We start from the raw sequence: 21,082 nt of genomic DNA, 5'->3' as shown, positions 1-21,082 counted from the left end.
AAAAAAAAAAAAAAAAAAGAAGTAAGGAAAGGTATATCGAATAGATACAGATAAAAAGCCCAGAGGTAAAAGGGAGACAGGATAAGTTAAGAAAAGCTAGCTAGAAATAAGCCAAGTTAAGGCCAGGCATTCGTGCATTCATAAGAAAGAATAAGCCTCTCTGTACTTTTTTGGGAGCTGGGTGGTGGGCCTCCAACCTACAATAATTCTTACAAGAGTTTCTTTGGATAAAGACTAGGACTAAAATGTCGGTCAGGGACCCGAGTCCCTCCTCTTGAGGCCTTGATTTCTGCCCTGGGTCTCTAAGTTTAGTGCCTACCAGAGTTCTCCTGAGCCAGTTACAGCAGCCCCTGCCCTTGCCTTGGATCACCTTCAATTCTGAATCCAGCTCTTCACTGTGGGCTTGGGAGGTGGCTTAGTGTACAGGAACCCCTGGTTTGATCCTCAGAACTGAGCCAACCACGCGTGGTGGCATACTTGTGATCCGAGCACTTGGGAGGCATCAGAAAGTTTAAGGTCAGTTTTGGCTATATAGCAAGGTTGAGGCTAGTCTGGGTTATACAAGACCCTACCTTCCATCTCACCATCCTGCCTGCCTTCAGCATGAAGCCTGTGAAGCATGGCCACTAAGAATTCCTCTAGCCTAGCTCCTAAATCTGTATAGAGACAGTGTTTCTTACAATAAATACTGATTTAAGTTTTATTTTGATCAAGTTTTTTGATAGTAAAGAGGCAGGATCCATGAACTTGATAATTTCAAGCTGTATTTGAATCCCGTCTGTACCCCTAGAAAACAGGTGTAGGGCTGGAGAGATGGCTCAGAGGTTAAGAGCACTGACTGCTCTTCCAGAGGTCCTGAGTTCAATTCCCAGCAACCACATGGTGGCTCACAACCATCTATATGAGAGCTGATGCCAACACTGTATACAAAATAAATAAATGTATCTTATAAAAAAAAAAAAAAGGAAAGAAGGGGGCTGGAGAGATGGCTCAGTGGTTAAGAGCACTGACTACTCTTCCAGAGGACCCAGGTTCAATTCCCAGCACCCACATGGCAGCTCACAACTGTCTGAAGATCTAGTTCCAGGGGATCTGATACCTTCACATCAATGCACATAAAATAAAGTTAAATAAACCATAAAAATATTAAAAAAAAAAAAAAAAAAAGGAAAAGAACACAGGTGTAGCTTCCTAACAGGCCCTGGGTCTCATTTCCAGCATCATAAAGCCAGCCAATCAGTCAAATGATAAAATGGAAAAAACCACAACAAAGCACCAGGCCTGTAAGCCTAGCATTTGGAGGCTGAGGCAGGAAAGCTGCTGTGAGCGTGAGCTTCAGCTGCCCTGCATAGTGAGTTTGTTTCAGGCCAACCTGGGCAGTGAGCTCCTAGCTCAAAATAAGTAAATAAATGTGTAAGGAAGCAGAACTGAAAGGAAACCTTCTTCTTAGCCTGTTGTGTTTCCTCCAGAACAGGCTCTTCCCTACACCTCAGGCAGGACGCCGACACAAAGCTACAGCTCCCACTCTCTTTGGTAAACAGTAAGCACCCACTGGCTTGCTGAGTGGAGGTCACCTCCAGACAACGCACCCTGCGCAAGCCAGAACCAGAGCAGAAGGCTTTATAGACAGGACAGAGGGTAGACAGTGTCACCTGACAGAGTCTGGCCGCTCGTCTTCAGCAATGCTACCCAGCAGCTTCTGGAATGATCTAAAGAGTTCCACCTTGCTGATTCTGGATCTGTTCAGAAAAAGAAAATAAACATCACTGACTAATAACTAGGTACCACACACTACGCTCATCACAGGTGTGAAGGTGCGAGATCCCACCCCTCCGTAGCCACCAAGGAGAAATGTAGACAGACCTGAACGGAACCCCCAGTCGTCCCTCTGTCTTCCTCTCCCTCCCCAACAGAACATCTTGCTATATTTCCCAGGGCGATCTTGAATCACAAGCCTCCTGCCTCAGTTTCCCAAGTGTTAAGATTCTAGGCATGGGTCACCACATCCTGCCTCTCTAGAGAGCTGTGATGTGAGCACTGGCAAGCAACACTGACCTGTTAGCCACACAACTGAGCGTCTTTATAATTAAATCTTCTCACCCCAATCAAGTTTTCAGGGGACGGCGACCCCTGATGACACAACTATTGACCTCTCAAATCCCAAGGCACAATTGGATATTAAATTCATTTTTTATTCCAAACCAGCAGAAACTCTCAAGTATAAGGTTATTTGAAAGTATACTAAAAGTATAAGTATATAGTAATTTAAAAGTATACTAAAAGTATAAGTATATAGTTATTTAAAGCTGTAATGATTTGTTAAACATCAACAGATAACTAATGTACTTTCATAGAATAAATCTAACGGGGATGTCAAAGATATATATAAGCAAATTACAAAAACTAAAAATAATGAAATGAAATTATAAAACTTTATTGAGTACTGGGGCTATCGCTCAGGGTTAGAGGATTTACATTGTTTCTGTATGAGGTTCGAGGTTCAATTTTCAGTACTGTTAGGGAAAAAAAAGGAAAACAGAAAAAATTGTGGCTAGGTAGATTGGCTCGGAGGAGCACTTGTTACTCTTGCAGAGGACCTGAGTTTGGTTCTCAGCAACCAAGTTAGCTGCCTCACAACTGCCTTGTTACTCCAGCTCCAGGGGACCGGCCATCCTCTTCCGGCCTCTGCAGGCACCTGCACTCGTGTACATACTCACAAACAGAAACACACATTATAAATAATTAGAAATAAAAAATAAGCCTTAGACTGGAAAGATGGCTCAGTGGTTAGGAGCATGTGCTACGCTTCCTGAGGACATGGGTTCAGTTCCCAGCACCCACAGGTCTGTAACCACCCAGCTGTCTGTAACTCCAGTGTCAGGGGCATCCGTGGGCACTGCACTTATGTGGTACACACACATTCAGGAAAAACACTCAAAGCACACAGAAAATAAAAGAGAACTAAGTTTTGGATTGGTGTGATGGCTCAGTGGATGAAGTCACAACAACCTGAGTTTGCTCCACGTGGTAGGAGAACCAGCTTTAAAAGCTGACCTCTGACCTTAACACATGCGGTGGCCTGAGTGGTTAATCAGTACACATGTGCACAGGCACAAAAATAAACAAATGTAATAAAAAACTTTAAGAAGTCCTAAATAGCCAGGTGATGGGAGTATGCACCTTGAATCCCAGTGCTTAGGATGCAGAGGTAGGGGGATCTCTTGAGTTTGAGGCCAGCGTGGTCTACAGAGCAAGTTCTAGGACAGCTAGGGCTACACAGAGAAACCCTGTCTTGAAAAACAAAAACCAAAACAAAACAAAAAACGAAACAAAAACCAAAAAAGGCCTAAATAACTGGGTACTTGAACCTGCGTCAAATCTGGGGTGACAAACTGCTGAGCCGACAGTGTTGTACCCCGTCCGTATTCCTACACACCCGCACGGTGGGCGGGAGTGTTAGCAGTTGCCTTCCATGTTTCTGGTCTGAACGACAATGCTGAAAGATAGTTATTTTGGTTTTCAGATTTAAAATCCAAAAATGGCCAACACAAGGCACTCTTGAAGAACATGCTATGGGGACTCTCTAAGACAGATACCATCTTATTTAAAGCTAGAGCTGAGTGGCCGAGTACACACAGTTCCAGAACTTGGTAGGCTGAGCAGGACCCTGCATTCAAGGACAATCTAGGGCAGGGGGATGTGTGTATCTAACTGTATATGTGGTTCCTGGATTTGACACACACATCTTACTTGGCTGGTCAGTGGTGGTCAACACATTTACTTCCAGCACTTGGGAGGCAGAGGTCAGCCTGGTCTGTTGAGTGAGTTCTAGGACAGCCAGAACTACACAGAGAAAACCTATTTGACCCCCGCTCCAAACAATCCCACTTGAAGCATGTGGATTTCCAAAAATCCCTAACATGCCACAAAGAACACAAAGTGAGTTTGTCTGGCAGGAAGTTGGTACTGGAAACAGGAGGCTTTTCTACATAACTGAGTGCTGGGCTACTGCAGATGCACCAGAAAGATGTATCCCAAACCGGCTGGAGCTCATAAAGTTAATTTCTCCCACCTGAATAAAGCAACTTGGCAGAATCTATACCAACAGCTAAAACTTCCACTGAAACCCTGAGCTGAGACAGTCTCCAGGGACCGAAACAAGTTATATAACTAACTACTGGTACATGTTCATGTAACGGTGTTAGTCAAGTCCACGTTAATGCATCACCACTCAGATAGTTAATATTCAAGAACAAAGTCACCTGTCGGATATTAGAGAGAACATACCCAAAGGCGGGCACCAGAGGCACCAAAAATGTTGAGTTTTCATGTATCTAGTCATTTTATTGTAAATATGACTTTATTATTTGGCTCTATGCATTTACTAATAAAATAATTAGTCAAGACTTCAGTCTGAAAAGTATTTGTCTGTTTCTGCCTCCTGAGTGTTGGGACTAAAAGCATGTACTACTAAGCTTGGTTATTACTGAGTATTAATGAAGTATACTGGAACACTTTCTTCACAAGAACAAGAGACCTCTGCCGTGTCATACTCATGCCTGCAGAACAGATCCACATCAAGGCTCACCATGTCGCCCCATTCACTGGAAGGAGGCCTCCTGGGATCCATCATGGTAGCACAATGCCAAGGCTGGTGCAGAGGGAGAGTCTAATGGCCTCGTGGGAACACATCTGTAAAGGTTCTCAATAGTCTGCTCCCTGGAGGACAGAGAGGAACTCTGAATGTTTTCCACTTAAGTCATCTCATCAGTAATAGTAAATATTTCGGCACTCAGGGGCTGGGGCAGGATCCAGGCCAAAACCTGCCTGAGCTCGATCATTAGCTCCCTCCCCACTCCAAAAAAAGAGTTATGCCTATAAAGCAAATCAGAGTCTGGGAGTCTAGCTCAGCAGTAGAGTGATAGCTACCATGTACATGGCCTGGATAGGGTAGATAGCGATAAACCTCTTCTGTTTGGGAACTTGTTCCAGTGAAAATTCTTTTCTTTTCTTTTCTTTCTTTCTTTCCTTCTTTCTTTCTTTCTTTCTTTCTTTCTTTCTTTCTTTCTTTCTTTCTTTCTTTCTTTCTTCCTTCCTTCCTTTCTTTCTTTCTTTTTTTTTTTTTGAGACAGGGTTTCACTATGTAGCCCTGGCTGTCCTGAAACTCACTCTGTAGATCAGCCTGGCCTTGAACTCAGAGATCCACCTGCCTCTGTGTCCTGAGTGTTGAGATTAAAGGCTTGAGCCACCACGGCTCAGCAAAGAAAGCCTTTTCTTAAGTCTCATTCCACAGCAGAACATAGTAACCACATGAGTAATGTCGCTATCAGTAAGAGCCATACCCAGTTAAAATTACTGAATTATCTGAGGATCGTAAGAATCTTCTAGGTGGCTGCTGCTAGCTGCTGCTTTCCAAGAGATCTTGGGGTCCTTTTAGTAAAGAGGACCACACGCTAAGATATTAAGCTCCTCCTGTGAGCTGGCTAACATTGCTGATTACTACAAAAGAAAGTATAGGAACTTTTAGATTATATTTCTTTTTTAAGATTTATTTATTTACTATGTATATACACTGTTCTGCTTGCATGTATGTCTGCAGGCCAGAAGGGGGCACAAGATCTCATTATGGATTGTTGTGAGTACCATGTCATTGCTGGGAATTGAACTCAGGACCTCTGGAAGAGCAGTCAGTGCTCTTAACCTCTGAGCCATCTCTCCAGTCCTAAATTATATTTTCTTTTGTTTATTTTAGATTTCTTTTTAAAAATCTTTCATCTGGGAGTTGGGGGAGAGGATTAATTTGATCAAAATATATTGTATGAGATTCTCAAAGAATTAATAAAAACACTTTTAAAAATACCTAGTTGGATATTGTGGTACATGTTTTTAAGCCTAGCACTCTGGGAGGTAGAGGCAGGCAGACTTCTGAATTCAAGGCCAGCCTGGTCTACAGAGCAAGTTCTGTAGCATGTTAGGCAGGGCTACGCAGAGAAACCCTGTCTCCAAACCAAACACCAGAAAAATTCCTCATCTGACATTGTCTCCCTCTATATCTACACTTGACTAGCTTTAAAAAAAAAAATCTCTCCCTTGGGTTGGTGAGATGGCTCAGTGGGAAAGGTGCTGTTGCTGAGACTGGTCTTGTAGAGGCCCTCTATGAGGCAGAGTGAAAAATCAAGCTTCTTTTTTCTTTTTTTTAGTTTTTCGAGACAGGGTTTCTTTGTAGCTTTGGAACCTGTCCTGGCACTAGCTCTTGTAGACCAGGCTGACTTCGAACTCACAGAGATCCGCCTGCTTCTGCCTCCCGAGTGCTGGGATTAAAGGCATGTGCCAACACCGCCCTGCCTTCTTTTTGGTTTTTCAAGAAAGGGTTTCTCTGTAACTTTGAAGCCTGTCCTGGAACTAGCTCTTGTAGACCAGGCTGGCCTCGAACTCACAGAGATCCCCATCTCTGCCTCGTGAGTGCTGGGATTAAAGGCGTGCAGTGCACCACCACTGCCCAGCAAAAATTAAGCTTCTTAAAATGAGCATCTTTTTTTTTTTTTTTTTTTTTTTGGTTTTTTGAGACAGGGTTTCTCTGTAGCTTTGGTGCCTGTCCCAGAACTAGCTCTTGTAGACCAGGCTGGCCTCAAATTCCCAGAGATCCGCCTGCCTCTGCCTCCCGAGTGCTGGAATTAAAGGTGTGTGCCACCACTGCCCGGCAAAATGAGCATCTTTTGATTTCTGTTATTATCCCATTGTTTGTAAACAATCCTTCCTGCTATTATCCCATTGTTTGTAAACACACCCTTCTTGCATCCTATATCGCCACCTGAGATCCCCAGAGATTCCCAGTGGTGGTCTCACAATGCAGCCACTAAGGGATGAGTAGTGAGGAGCCTGCTTCTCTCAGCAGCTGACGGTCTTAGTATAAAGTGAGCTCTAATTCCTGCAGACAATAACGTTACAAAGATCATTAGATGGTTAAAAGGGAAATCAATTTTAGCAGGATGCCATTTCAAACTGTATCTGCCTTACTCAATTCTCAATTGGTTAACCTTGCTTTACAATTGGCAAATAAGCTTGGAGAAGTTGAGTGATTTGCTCAGGTGTACCTGGGAGAAACAGTGCCAGGACTAACTATGGGCCCCTCCAATCCCCAAGCCTCTGCTGCCCTGCAGAGTCTGCCTTCTAATTCACATTCACAGTCTCTCCCTGTCTTTCTCTCTCTGCCTCCTACTTACATGGAAGGTGTAAGCTCTCAGCCTGCCTGCTGTCACATTCCCCACTATGATGGGCATGGACTCACCCTCTGAAACTGTAAGCCCCATTAAATGGTAGAAGCAGAGAACTGAATCCTACAAAATGTCTTTTGACCTAATACATAAAAGTGATTTAAAAATTAAAAATAAAGACAAACCAGTTATAAAATGGGAATCGAATGAGAACAAATACTTCTCCAAAGAAGACACATAACTGGCCAGTAAGCACAGAACGTTGGGGAAATACAGGGTGAAAAAGGAGAGTGCACTTCACACCTGACAGTTACAAGTGTCAGAGAGGGTGCAAGGCAGCTATCGCTCCTGGGGGGTCGTTCATGGCAGAGCTGCTAACAAAGTAGTTCACGTGGCAGGCGGTGGTGGTGCAGGCCCTTAATTCCATCACTCGGGAGGAGGCAGAGGCAGGCGAAGGCCAGCTGGTCTACAGAGTGAGTTCCAGGACAGGGACAGGCTAGCTACAAAGCCAGACACAGAAACCCTGTCTTGAAAGAAAGAAAAGAAAGGAAGAAAATAGTTTGCTCATTCTACTTTCCATAAAAAGCTATCCTGTGGTTCCTCATGACCCAGAATTCCATTCCTATGAACATTCCTAAGAAAAATTACACAAAAATAGGCACCCAGTTGTTCACAAGAGCACTAGTCACAGCAGCCCAGAGTAAGACATCCCCAAGGCCATCTCTGATGAGAGGATAAGCAAATAAGGCACAGCTACACAGCAGATGCTACTTAGCCACCCATGAAGGAAATAGCAATCCCCACCACACCAATGAACTGTGGAGCCTGCTATGTGCATGGAGTAGACACAGAGGACCACACAGTAAATGGTTTCATTTACACCAAGTATCCAGAAGAGGAAGAAAATAAAGCAAATGAGGAGTTTCCAAGGGCTAGGGGAAAGGAACTGGATAAGGAGGGAGTTCATAGATACCCTCTCCCTAGCCCCAGTACGCAGTACCTGGCCCGAGGGCTTCCAATTTCTTTCTTGGTTGTTCCCTGTGGAAAACCGTTGGCAGTCACATCTAAAGGATGCTCGGGAACAGCACTCCAGCTGATAGCTGTGAAGGGAAGAATCCTGGGATTAAATCAGTTTCTACTCACAGCTCAGTGCTGCCCTCAATCTTGGCCAGAGAATTTCCTCTCTGCAATGGGCAGCATTTAATGCAGACTCATAACTGGCCACAGTGTTGAGAGTAAGTATCTACTGAGCGCTCATTCCTCAACAGGGCAGCTGTATCGATCCCTACCCCAAGGCTCAGGGGACATCACAGAAGAGGGAGGACGAATGGGAGAGCTGGAGGATGGGGAGGAGCACTGTGAAATGTCCTGGACATCTGATGGCTGCTGTACTCAGGAGCCTACTGTAGCTATGGTTACCCGCAAAAGATCCATTAAGATGAGTCAACATTTCAACAGATGGCACTGATTGGGCTCAGTAGGCTACAAAAAGACATCACCACCACCACCACCAACAACAACAAAACCCCAAACCAAAGAGAGAGAGCGCGAGAGAAAGAGAGAGAGAACAAACACATAAACATACACGAAAGAGGGAGGGTGACACATTGGGAGTATCTGGGGAGAGCTGGGGTCAAAACATAAAAACCTGTTTCTTTTCCCATGAGTGTTACAATATTTACAAAAATATTTCTCTGACTCTGACTCTCCAGCACCATGAAAGCTGGATATGACATCAAAAACAAGTTAGGTCAGATGCTTGGTACCTCAGGGTTCAATGATTCATGATTTTTTTTTTTTCCCTCCGAGACAGCATTTCTCTATGTAGCCCTGACTAACCTGGAACTGACTCTGTAGACTCTGTAGACTGACTCTGTAGACCAGGCTGGCCTCGAACTCAGAGATTCACCTGCCTCTGCCTCCCGAGTGTTGGAGCTAAAGACATGTACCACCAATGCCCAGTGGTTCATGATCATTATTATAGCTTACAATCTAATGTTTTATGATACTTATTTATTGGGAGAGGCCTATGTATGTCCCGGTGCATATGTGGAAGTCAGAGGACAACAGAAGGGGAGCTGGGTTCTTTGCTTCCACTATGTGGATTCCAGGCATCAAACTCGAGTTACCAGGTTTGTTGGCAAGTTTGCCTTTACCTGCTAAGCTCCTAGTTTACAATATCATTGAAAATTTATTATATGCTAGACACAAAATAAATGTATAAATATAATTTTGGGGGGTGTTTTTTTTTTTTTTAAATATTTATTTCTTTATTATGTGTACAGCATTCCTTCCATGTGTGCCCACAAGCCAGAAGGGGGCACCAGGTCTCATTATAGATGGCTGTGAGCCACCATGTGGTTGCTGGGAATTGAACTCAGGACCTCTGGAAGAGCAGTCAGTGCTCTTAACCACTGAGCCATCTCTCCAGCCCGGGGGGGGGGGGGGGGGTGGTTTTTGAGACAGGGTTTCTCTTTAACTTTGAAGCCTGTCCTGGAACTCTCTCTGTAGATCAGGCTGGCCTCAAATTTACAGAGATCCACCTGTTTCTGCTTCCTGAATGCTGGGATTAAAGGTGTGTGCCACTGCCGCACAGCTTAAATACAATTTCTTAATTCTCATAATAGCCAGGACAAGCAATTCTTCTAATCTGAAAATAATGAAGGTCAAGACAGGGTAACTAACCTGGCCAGGATCTCACAGGGTGTACACCTAACCGTATGTGGGTGTCTTACAAGGAACAGACTGGAGTTACCACTGTCCTCCTAGGCCAGTCTGCCTGAGAACTTACTCCAGGGTCAGCCAACCTGGATCCCTTACCTGCCCCACAAGGAACGAGCCGGCCTGGTCCGTCGGCTCTCTGCGCTTGCACTGCACAGCGGCTCTGTTCAAACAGTAAACTTGACTGCTCTATTCTCAGTTCAGGAACTCCAAAGCCTCTGGGTAAAGCCATGATGTCCTGACACCTAAAAATGAGGGAAACACATTCAGCTCAGAGGTACCAGAAGACTAAGATTTGTTCATCATCCCCAAAGCCGTAGGAGAGACACAGGCCCTCGGAGCTGAGTGAATCTACATGTTTACTTACTGAAGCGGGGAGTGAAAAATACCAGGATACCACACAGGAGGAACCTTTGAATTCTATTACTTATTTATCTGAGACAGGATCACAGTTAGCCAAACTGAAATGCTGCGGGGGGATGACCTTGAAATTCTAATCCCCCTGCCTCTACCTCCTGAATGTTGGGGCTACAGGTATACCCTATAACCCACCCTGCTTTGTGGGGTGCTGGGGATCAAACAGACAGCCTTATGCCCGCAAGCAAACAGTTTACCAACTGAGCTATATTCCCAACCCCAGCCTGGAACTCTACGGCTTGGAAAATATCTGAAGGCATAACTAAAATCTGAGTCAATACTCGTCTGCGGTGTCAGAGATCTCAACCTTCATTGTTCACTTGAGAACTTAGTCTTTGCTTTGTTTACACAGACTTCCTAAGAAATCCTTCAAGCACACCCCAAACTAAAATCATCCAATACTAGAAGTTGGTTTCCCTGCCTCTTCTGAACAAGCTAGGTGCTCATATGATGCAAATCCAGTGCACAGGTAGGAATTTCAAATCTCAGAAACTTTATAACCATTAGCAGCCTCCATGACTCTCCATGCCCTTCTCCAGCCCCTGGTAACCACCACCCTACCACGGATCTCCACCAGCTCCAGCCTACCATAGATCTCCACCAGCCTACCACGGATCTCCACCAGCCTACCACGGATCTCCACCAGCTCCAGCCTACCATAGATCTCCACCAGCCTACCACGGATCTCCACTAGCCTACCACGGATGTCTAAGCACTTGCCTTTTGTGGCTATTTCACATCAACAGAATCAAACATGCATGGCTTATTTTACTTGTGTGGTATTTTAATGGTTCACTCCATGCTAGTCTTTTTTTTTTTTTTTTTTTTGAGACTGGATCTCTTATTTTTTTCTTGTTTTTGCTTTTCAATACAAGGTTTCTCTGTGTAACAGTCCTGGCTGTCTTGGAATGCACTTTGTAGACCAGGCTGGCCTTGAAGCTCTGAGTCTTGAGTGTTGAGGATAAGGACCTGTGCCGCCATGCCCAGAGATACACTCTTTCTTACTCTCGTACCCACTGGTAAGCATTTGGGCTGCTTCTTTTGGGGACTATTCCTAGCACGCCGCCATAAGCATCTGTGTGGATGTCTTAGTGGGAATGGGCATTTTCACTTCTCTTGGGTGCATGTTGGGGAGTGCCAACACAAGCTTCTGTCTGGTTGCCACTTTTGGAATCTGCTTCCCAGGCCTGTGTTCCCATAATGCCTCCCTGAACCTCACTCACTAGAGTGCACACCAGGGTGGTGGTGTGTATAACCAACCTTGTTTATCTGTTTTTGGATCAGGGTCTTTGTTTATTTTGCCAAGATTTAGAATCCTGCTATAAAGCCTAGATTGATGCCTTGAACTCAGATTCTCCTTTTTTAGCTTTCTGAGTACCATGATTAAAACTAATATTTTTGTTTGTTTTATTTTTTTTTTTTATTTTTATTTTTTTTTCAGACAGCTACAAAGTGTAGCTTTGGAGTTTGTCTTGACTTGCTCTGTAGACCAGGCTGGCCTTGAACTCACAGGGATCTGCCCTCCTCTATCTCTCAAATATTGGGCTTAAAGGTGTGTGCCACCAAGGCCAGGCTAAAACTAATATTTGTTTTTTTTTTTTTGTTTTGTTTTGTTTTGCTTTTTAGAGATAGGGTTAACCCTGGGTGTCCTGGAACTCATTATGCAGATCAGGTTGGTTTCAAATTCACTTGGATTATTTAGTTTTTTTTTTCCTTTGTTTTTTGAGACTGGATTCATTCAGCCAAAGCTGGCCTCAAACTCCCTAAGTAGCTAAGGGTAACCTTGAACTTCTGATCTTCCTGCTTCATCCTCCCAAATGCTAAGATTAGAAGTCTATGCCTTCACGGCCAGTCTTCTGCAGTGCTGAGATTCAACCTAGGGTTTCATTCACATTAGGTAAGAACTCTTCCAACTGGGATACATTTCCCAGCCCTGGCAATTATTCTGCTTACTGTAGAAGACACAGTAGAAAAATGATAACGTACAGCATTATCAAAGAGGAAAAACAGCCCACAACACCATGACTCAGAGATAACTATTGCTGTCAAGCCTCCTACAGCTTTCTGTACACATACATATTTTAAGACCAAGACGGAGCTCACTCCATCTTCTAAACTGCTCTTGAAACATCATAAACATCTTTCTCCATTAAATATTCATTAATACTATTTTTAACAAAAGAAAGCACTTAATTTTCAACTGCAGAGCATTTTTGGTTTCCTTTTCAAGTTACTGTATTTACAAACCTAAGATTTATACTTTCTTAATTATTTAAGAAAAAACACCAAGACATCTCAGCACCAGCTGAGTCCACAGGGGAGACTCTCCTGGTTCTCTGCACTCCTACCATCCCACAGCCTCACCTGCCAGTCAAGGCTCTCCTCATGGCCTCCTGGCTGTACGGGCACTTCCCAATGACCACGGCGGACAGGTAGATGGGCTTTTCCAGGAAGTGCATCAGCAGTGCGCCTTGGCATCCGAGGACGCTCCACCTTGCCATCTTGTCACTGCAGGACATGGAGCACGTCCTGTCGCCCCTGCCTGGCTTCACTCGAAGCAGCCCCACCTGGTGGTAGGCAGCGCCTGGCTCTCTCAAATCTCCAGTCTCTCCAGGAACACACTTGGCTCCTGTTCTATACACATCCACCACTCTGAAACTACCTGGAGCTATTCCCTCGGCAGCGGCGAGTTCCTCCTTGGTGAGATTAGAGCTGCTGATATCTGGTTTGATTTTGCCACTTCCCAGCATCCCATGGTGAGCCACGCAGCCGGAGAGCGCCCTGGCAGGAGTTCCAAGCTTCACCTTCTTGGCTACAGGACTGTCAGGGTCCTCACAATTCCTTTTATTTTTGGAATCCTCTAGATTCTCACTCCTTTCTACAGATGAGTTGTTGGCCCAATTTCTGACGACAGGACAGCAAGGTTGTTCTTCAGACTCAAGCATTGGGATGATGGAGGCGTCCCCACCTGCATGAGAGGAAGCCTTTAACCAGTAATTCTCAGAATGAGCCTCCCCAACCAGTGGCATTTATGTACCTTAGGAATTAGACATGCAAATTGTAAGGCTGGAGAGATAACTCAATGGTATTGATTGCCTAGTGATTGTAGGAGATCCTGAGTTCAATCCTCAACACTGTGTGTGTGAGTGTGTGTGTGTGTGTGTGTGAGTGTGTGCAGCAAATTATTGGGATCTAATGGACAGGCTGAATCAGACACTCTGAGGGTGGGGTCCAGAAGTCTGTTTTAATAAGCTGAGTAGGCCATTTGATGCAAGCTCAAGTTAGAGATGTATGACCTCAAACCGAGGTCAATTTGTTTTCCCTGCTGAACTGAGATGAATAACGAGGCAGACAGGTGATGCGCTCAGGGGCAAAGCATAGGTAAAGCCCAGGCTTGACTGTGACCACCACTGAAAAAGAAACAAATAAATACAAAACCAAAAGCTGCATACCACATGCAGGTATGCACGCACCGTGGCACATGTGAGGGGAACAAAGGACAGCCGCAGATGTTGGTACTCACCTTCCTCTCTGTGGGACATGGGATCTTGTTCCCTGATGCATAAGCCAGTAATCCATTTTGTCATAAGAGTGCTAAGATTACAGATATGTGCTAGTGTCTAGCTTTACGTGGGTTCTAAGAATTCAAACTCAGGCTGAATGCTTGTATGGAAAGCATTTTATACACGAGACCGCTACAGACACGCTTCTTTCTTCAATGCTTTTTTTTTTTTTTTGTTTGTTTGTTTTTTCGAGACAGGGTTTCTCTGTGGTTTTGGAGCCTGTCCTGGAACTAGCTCTTGTAGACCAGGCTGGTCTCGAACTCACAGAGATCACAGGGATTAAAGTCGTGCGCCACCACTGCCCGGCTTCTTTCTTCAATGCTAAACTAGCATTAGAGCTGGAGCTGCTCAGCAATTAAGAGCACTGTTCTTCCATGGGTCTACATTCAGTTCCCAGCACCCGCCATCAGGGGGTTTGTAATGTCCTACAATTCCAGTTCCAGGGGATCTGACACTCCTGGTCTCTGCTGGCACTTGTATGCAAGTGGTCACAGAAACTCACATAAAAAATTAGCTAGACACACATCTATAAACAAACAAAACCTAGTGCATGTGCTAAAGTTCTAATAAAAATCACTGAGGTCAGCCAGGAGGTGGTGGCGCACACCTTTAATCCCAACACTCAGGAGGCAGAGGCAGGCAGATCTCTGTGAGTTCGAGGCCAGCCTGGTCTACAGAGTGAGTTCCAGGACAGCCAACACTACACAGAGAACCCCTGTCTCAGAAAAAACAAAAAACAAAAAAAAGCCCTGCTGAGGTCTTGATGAAACCTCTCCCCTAGAAAACTTCTTGATGAGAGAATTATGGAAAACTGAATATTTCAACAAAGGCCTAAGTAATTTCTACCACAAAAAGTTTTAGGAACACCAGTTTAGAGCAGGGCTTCTTAGTCTCCACATTCGAGAAATTTTTGTTTTCTCTTTTGAGACAAGACCACCTGTAACTGAGACTGGCTTCAAACCCCCTACTATCTGAGAGGGGCCTCAAATTCCTGACCTCCTGTTTCTGCCTTCTGAGTTCTGGGATCACAAGTGTGTCACACCATGCCTGGGTCTAATGAAACTGTGAGGCAGGTAGTTATGTGCCATGGAGGTGATCCTGTATGACAGCCGCTATACATTAGATGTGTCCTGCATGACAGCCGCTATACATTAGATATATCCTGTATGACAGTTGCTATACATTAGATGTGTCCTGTATGACGCCTCTATACATTAGATGTGTCCTGTATGACAGCCACTATGACAGCCTCTATACATTAGATATATCCTGTATGACGCTGCTATACATTAATGTGTCCTGTATGACAGCCGCTATACATTACATGTGTCCTGTATGATAGCCACAGGGGCTGGAAAGATGGCTCAGTGGTTAAGAGCTCTGCCTGCTCTTCCAAAGGTCCTGAGTTCAATTCCCAGCAACCACATGGTGGCTCACAGCCATCTGTAATGAGATTTGGTGCCCTCTTCTGGACTGTATGATAGCCACTATGAAGCCTCTATACATTAGATGCTAATAGTCCCCGAGTCTGACAATCAAAGGTGTTTGCAGACCCAGTCAGGTTGTACATACACGTAATCCAAAGCATGGGAGCCGGAGTGAAAGTGAAAGTATTCTCATCTAAGAACTACAATTTTAAGGGAAGTCTTAAAAAATAAAAGACTTTAAAAAAGTATGTGTGTTTGTCTCAGAGTCACATGCGTGCAAGTGCCTACAAGGGCCAGAAGAAGAGGGTCTTGGATCCCATGAAATGGGACTAACAGGCAGCTTTGAGTTGCCCGGCATGGGTGCTGGGAATTGAACTCATGTACTCTAGAAGAGCAGATGTCCTTAAACATTGAGTCACCTCTCCTACGATGAGAAAAGTTTCCTGAGGGCATTTTGTGGACTGGTATCCTGTAAGATGCCTAAGAAAACAACAGTGGCTTATTTCATGGTTGAGTAAATTTGACAAACATTATTCAAAATATCCTCATCTTAGGAATTTTTATGATGTATATCCCACAGTAGAAACCCACAATAAACTGCAAAGGCCAGTAAACACCAGTGTTTGCAAAACCTCTAATGTTTTTCCTTTGCTGGTTTACAGATGTCTAATCCATTCTGTGTCGCCGGGAACCAAAGAAAACCTGAGGTCAGGGGAAAGCACAGCGCTCCCTTGAGAAGGGAGCTATTTCTTCAAATACCAACCCAATGTGTGTTGCTTTTTCAGTGTGGGAAGAATATACTTGTATTCTTTATAACCAGAGAAGGAGAAATGCCACAGGAGAGGCTGCCTGGCTGACTTCCAGAGACCTTACAAGGTGACAGCAATGTTGGAGAATTCACTGGGTCCACCTCCTACTCTGTAAGCTCAGAGATGTGATCGCGACAGAATGCCTGGATATAAGGGGCTGACTCACTCTAACAAAACACGAAAGTGAGAGTCTAAAGTAGCTAACTGAGACACCAAACTCCTAATTAGCAACGAGAAGTAAATGTCAGGGGAGCTAGAGTCACATGTGCTAGGCAGTGCGCGTCCTTCCTACAGATAAACCACGGGTGGGGTGGACGGCACCACGTGGTAGGAGATTACACACGAGCCAAGGGGACTGAAGATTTCTTTTCCCAGAAAAACAATTTCCAGAGCTTTTACGATTAACAGAGGCTGCCACTTCTCATTTAAGATCTTTAAAAACAAAAACCAATTACCACAAGTCACAGAGCCCCCACCCACGCCACAGCTATTCTTTCTCCCACTTCTCCTCACACAGTTGTCATCCTTCCTCCAGGGCCCTGAGGAGAAACCCAGAGCCATCTTTGCCTCCTCCTCCTTCACAATCATGGAGTCTAAGCAACTGCCCTCCTCTCTCCTATAGCTGCTCAATTGTCTGCCTCTCACTCATGAGCGCGACCCTCCCGGTCTTTACTCACACTAAGAGGTCGGCACCCCGCAGACACAGAACCACTGAGTTCTCCCCAGCCCCTCCTCACTGCTGTAGACTTGCTATGCCCTACAGCGTGAGGAACAGAGAACATCTGCTCACGACAGCCGTGGTGGCACACTCCTGTAACCTGGGGAGCTCAAGACAAGATGGACTAACAGCAATACTATCTTAAAAAGACAAAAAACCCTGTGTGTGTGGAGTGTGCCTGCATTGCCAGCACTTGGGAGATTGAGGCAGGAAGTTTGCTAAAGCGCAAGGCCAACAGGGCCCTACATATTAAGTTCAAGCCCAGCCAGGAGAATTTAGCAAACACCTGTCTCACAGGCCAGTGAGCTGGCTGTAGGCAAAGGCGCTGCTGCCAAGTCTGATGAGGTCTACCTTTGGACCCTACCTAGTGGAAGCTGAGACTAACTACAGGTTGCCCTCTGACCTCTGACCGCCAGATCCACAGTGGCAGAGTGCACACAGTCCTAGATGAATGAGTGAAGGGGGCTTTCCGATGAGTTACTGTTGTACAACTCGGGGCTCATGAGTCCCAGTAATGATGCTGTACTCTGTAGGGGTAAACTGAAGTTGCCCAATCTCAACTCCGAGAACAGGGTGAGACGCCACACCTCCCTGTATTTCCCTTCTGCTTCTCCCAGTAGAAATGTGATTATGTATATAAATAATCACTACCATTAGTTGCAGGTATATTCAGCCAGAAGTTTTTTTGTGCTTTGTTTTGTTTATCGAGACAGGGTTTCTCAGTGTTTTGGAACTCACTCTGTAGATTAGGCTGGCCTCAAACTCAGAGTTCTGCCTCTGCCTTCCGAGTGCTGGGATTAAAGGTGTGTGCCACAACCTCCTGGCCACCCAGAAGTATTTTGGAGATAAGGCTCGACTATACTTACAGGGCGTGTGGCTAGAGAAAAACACAAAAGACAGGTCAGGTCTGAGCTTCCACAGTCCTCTTTGAGTTCCTGGCACAAAGATACTGTCCTCTTTCAGGACGGCTGCCAAATGGAGCTGATGGAGAAGGTATCTGAGGGTTGCAAGATCAGAGTGAACGGTTAGGCTGGTGATGTAGCTCAGGATACTTTACATGCATACCGAGGGCCTAGCATATGCAATGCCCTTGGCTTGACTCCCAGCACTATAAAATTAGTTAAATGGAGGGAAAGAAATAAACAAATGTCTGCAGTGAAGAGAGCTCTCTGGCTGGGTGATCACAGGAAGCATTACAGCCGAACAAGGAGACTGGCAGTGATCTGGCATTATGAGAATGATTATGAGTCCTTTGTAAAGGTCAGGAAGACCTCAGGCTTCGCCCTGGATCCACTGAAATCAGATCTCAGGAGGTAGGTCCAGCCACCTTGTCCACTTCCATCCCTGTGCTGGGTTTGAACTCAAAGGCCTGATGTACTTACTAGAAGAACTTCATTACTAAGTTTACACCGTGGCCCCAGAAACCTGGGGGTTTTGCTTGTTTGTTTTCAAGACAAGGTTAAAACAGGGTGTAAAAGCCCTGGTTGCGTGGTGGGGCTAGCTTTATAGACCAGGTTGGCCTTGAACTCAGAGATCCTCTTGAATCTACCTCCCTAGTGCTGGGATTAAAGGCGTGCACCACCATGCCTGGCAAGAAACTTGGGTTTTACCAGGTGGTACTGAGGCACACTCAAGTCTGAAAAGCACTAATCTGAACTCTGGCAGTTCAGAGTGACACAATCTACATTTAGCTTCAAGCTTATTAGACACGCAAACCCCACCCCCAGACATGTTTTTGGGGAATATGGCTTTACCTCTGGAAACTCCTTCTGGCTATGATCTCAGCATGGCTGTCATTGAGGATGTCTCCTGTGTGGCAGAGACAGGAGATATGGAGGAAATGAAGACCCGGATCTGGAGAGCGAGCCCGGCAGCATACAGCAGTACCCTTTCAGCACTTGGGAGACACAGGTTGGTGGATCTCTGCGAATTCAAGGCCAACACGGTCTACAGAGTGAGTTCTAGGTCAGCCAGAGCTACGTAGAGAGACCCTGTGTCTCACACATACACACACCAGGGCCATATAGAGAAGACCCTGTCTCAAACAAACAAAAATATATAGGCTGTACAGGATCCTTTACCTATAGGGTGCCAAGAATACCCTATCCTATGTGGTGATGACCAAAAATACTTCTAGACAATGCCAAGGGTGCATTGGGTACAAACTTGCCATCAGTTGCTAGGTCCACGGTGGTGCTTGTAATCCCTGGTTTAGGCAGGATAACCATGAGTTTGAGGCCAGTCTGAACAATAGCAAGTTCTGGATAAGCCTGGGCTACACATTGAGATCCTATCTCAAAATACCAGACAAATAAAACAAACAAACAAATAAACCAAGCAAAACAAAGAAACACTGCTGGTAGTTGTTGCTTTGTACTCTTTTGTACCTTTCTTTACTTCTTACTCCTTGGCTTGCTGTGTAGCTGAGTGGCTGGCCTCTAGTCTGGTGTCCTTTTCTGTTCCTTCTTTCCTCACTCCTCAACCTTCTCTTTTTCTCCTCCTGACAGCCCCATCTATTCTTTCTCCTGCTTAGCTATTGGCTGTTCAGTTCTTTTTTTTTTTTTTTTTTTTTAGCTCAGTCAGGTGTTTCAGACAGGCAAAATAACACAGCTTCACAGAGTTAAACAAATGCAACATAAAAGAATGCAACACATCTTTGCATCACTAAAGAAATTTCCCACAGCATAAATATGCAACACATCTTTAAGTAATATTCCACAACAACCTCTAGTTGAGATTTATAGAAACAAATTTTTTAAGTGCTTGGGGATTGAATCTAGTGCTTCTGCAGCTAGGCAAGGGCACTGCTCCTGAGCCACACCCCCAGATTCCTTCAATTTTTCTACAGATATTTTAATACATCTTCATTTATTCACTTTGTATATATGTGCCATGATGTGTGCACATGAGGCACAATATGCACGCAGACAGAGGTCGGAGGACAATTCAGTCAGTTTTCTCCCTCTCCCATGTGCGTCCTGAGATGCAAACTTAGTTTGTGCATTGGTAACACACAGAGTCTCACCATGTAGCTCTGGCTGGCCTGGGGCTCACTAGAACTCCAGAGAAATCCACCAGTCTCTGGTCTCCCAAATGCTGGGCTTAAAGACATGTACCACCAACTCTGACACTTTTTTGTTGAGACAGGGTTTCTTTTGGAAGCCTTGGCTGTCCTGGAACCAGTGTGTTCCCGTGTCCTTGACAAGGGGACTAAAGGTCAGCATGGACACCTGCAGTACAGCATCACTGTTTAGAGCTCCACGCTGCTTACCGCTCTTCCTCATCTTGGTCTGGCCTATACATTTCGTCCCTGTTCCCATTGAGACAACTTCCTTTGTCACTGAAAGGAAAAAAAAAATCATTAAGTGAACTCTCGGGGGCTGAATGCTTCCTAGTGTTCGGGTTAGTAAGTCCCCATTTCTCCTTTCGCCAGAGGATTCCCAGCGGACTCCATCAGGACTGCAGTTTCCCCGACACCACCAGGAGTACTGCGCCACCTGGTGGAAGCCGTGGGGAAACACCTAACACTATAGTTCACATCCAGCCTGGCACTGTCCGAGCTATGGTGGCTGACAGAGAGAAAAGGTCTCACCTTGCGCCTCCTTATCAGTGGTGTCACAAGTCTGGCCAGCTGGAGACTGTATCTTCACGACCGCTGCCAACAAAGTCCATTCACGGTTTGGCTCGGGTTTCCCCTGCTTGGGCAGTCTGACATTATAGTGTGCGTAGCACAGCTGAGCAATCTCATCCGCTGTCCACATAGCTGGAGCTGAGGCCCTGATAGAAGCCCAGACTATCAGAATAGAAAGGAAAACCAGTGTAAGGCAGAGCGCCTCACTCCGGTGCTTCAGCTAAGGCTCGCTTTTTCTACTCATCTCCCTTCCCTCCCATCTTTAATAAACAAGAGAGAGCTACAACTCCCACAGGACAAATTACTGCTTCAAGATGAAAGCAAGTTATGAATCTGGATTTGCTATGTTTTACACTGTCCTTTCAAATTTCAGCCTGCTTTGGGCAGATCGTCACCCTACAAACTTACTTTCTGGACCCGGCAGTGATGGCACAAGCCTTTAATCCCAACACTCGGGAGGCAGAGGCAGGAGGATCCCTGTGAGTTCAAGGCCAGTCTGGTCTACAGAGCTAGTTCCAGGACAGGCTCCAAAGCCACACAGAAACCCTGCCTTGAAAAAAAAAAAAAAAAAAAAAACCAAAC

The 21,082-nt window shown here is 45.2% G+C and overlaps 1 protein-coding gene across 3 annotated transcripts in view; it reads right to left on the bottom strand.

Moving 5' to 3' along the window:
• The window catches only part of Adat1 (adenosine deaminase tRNA specific 1), a 31,650-nt gene that overhangs the window by 7,463 nt on the left and 3,105 nt on the right, over positions 1 to 21,082 (bottom strand). For all 3 annotated transcript variants that reach the window (XM_050143648.1, XM_050143646.1, XM_050143647.1), the window contains 8 exons: positions 20,462 to 20,662; positions 20,141 to 20,209; positions 18,624 to 18,678; positions 17,736 to 17,866; positions 12,717 to 13,320; positions 10,035 to 10,180; positions 8,215 to 8,314; positions 1,653 to 1,739 (listed from right to left, as the gene is read on the bottom strand). In XM_050143648.1, coding sequence (XP_049999605.1) covers positions 1,653 to 1,739; positions 8,215 to 8,314; positions 10,035 to 10,180; positions 12,717 to 13,320; positions 17,736 to 17,866; positions 18,624 to 18,678; positions 20,141 to 20,209; positions 20,462 to 20,662 — 1,393 coding nt within the window. The remainder of the gene's footprint in view (positions 1 to 1,652; positions 1,740 to 8,214; positions 8,315 to 10,034; positions 10,181 to 12,716; positions 13,321 to 17,735; positions 17,867 to 18,623; positions 18,679 to 20,140; positions 20,210 to 20,461; positions 20,663 to 21,082) is intronic.

The sequence above is a fragment of the Alexandromys fortis genome, unplaced genomic scaffold (genome assembly GCF_014885135.2).
Source record: "Alexandromys fortis isolate MF-2015 unplaced genomic scaffold, M_Fortis_MF-2015_v1.1 scaffold_1, whole genome shotgun sequence".
Classification (NCBI taxonomy): domain Eukaryota; kingdom Metazoa; phylum Chordata; class Mammalia; order Rodentia; family Cricetidae; genus Alexandromys; species Alexandromys fortis.
Note: the sequence above shows the minus strand (reverse complement) of the source record. Positions and strands in the feature narration are given on the sequence as shown.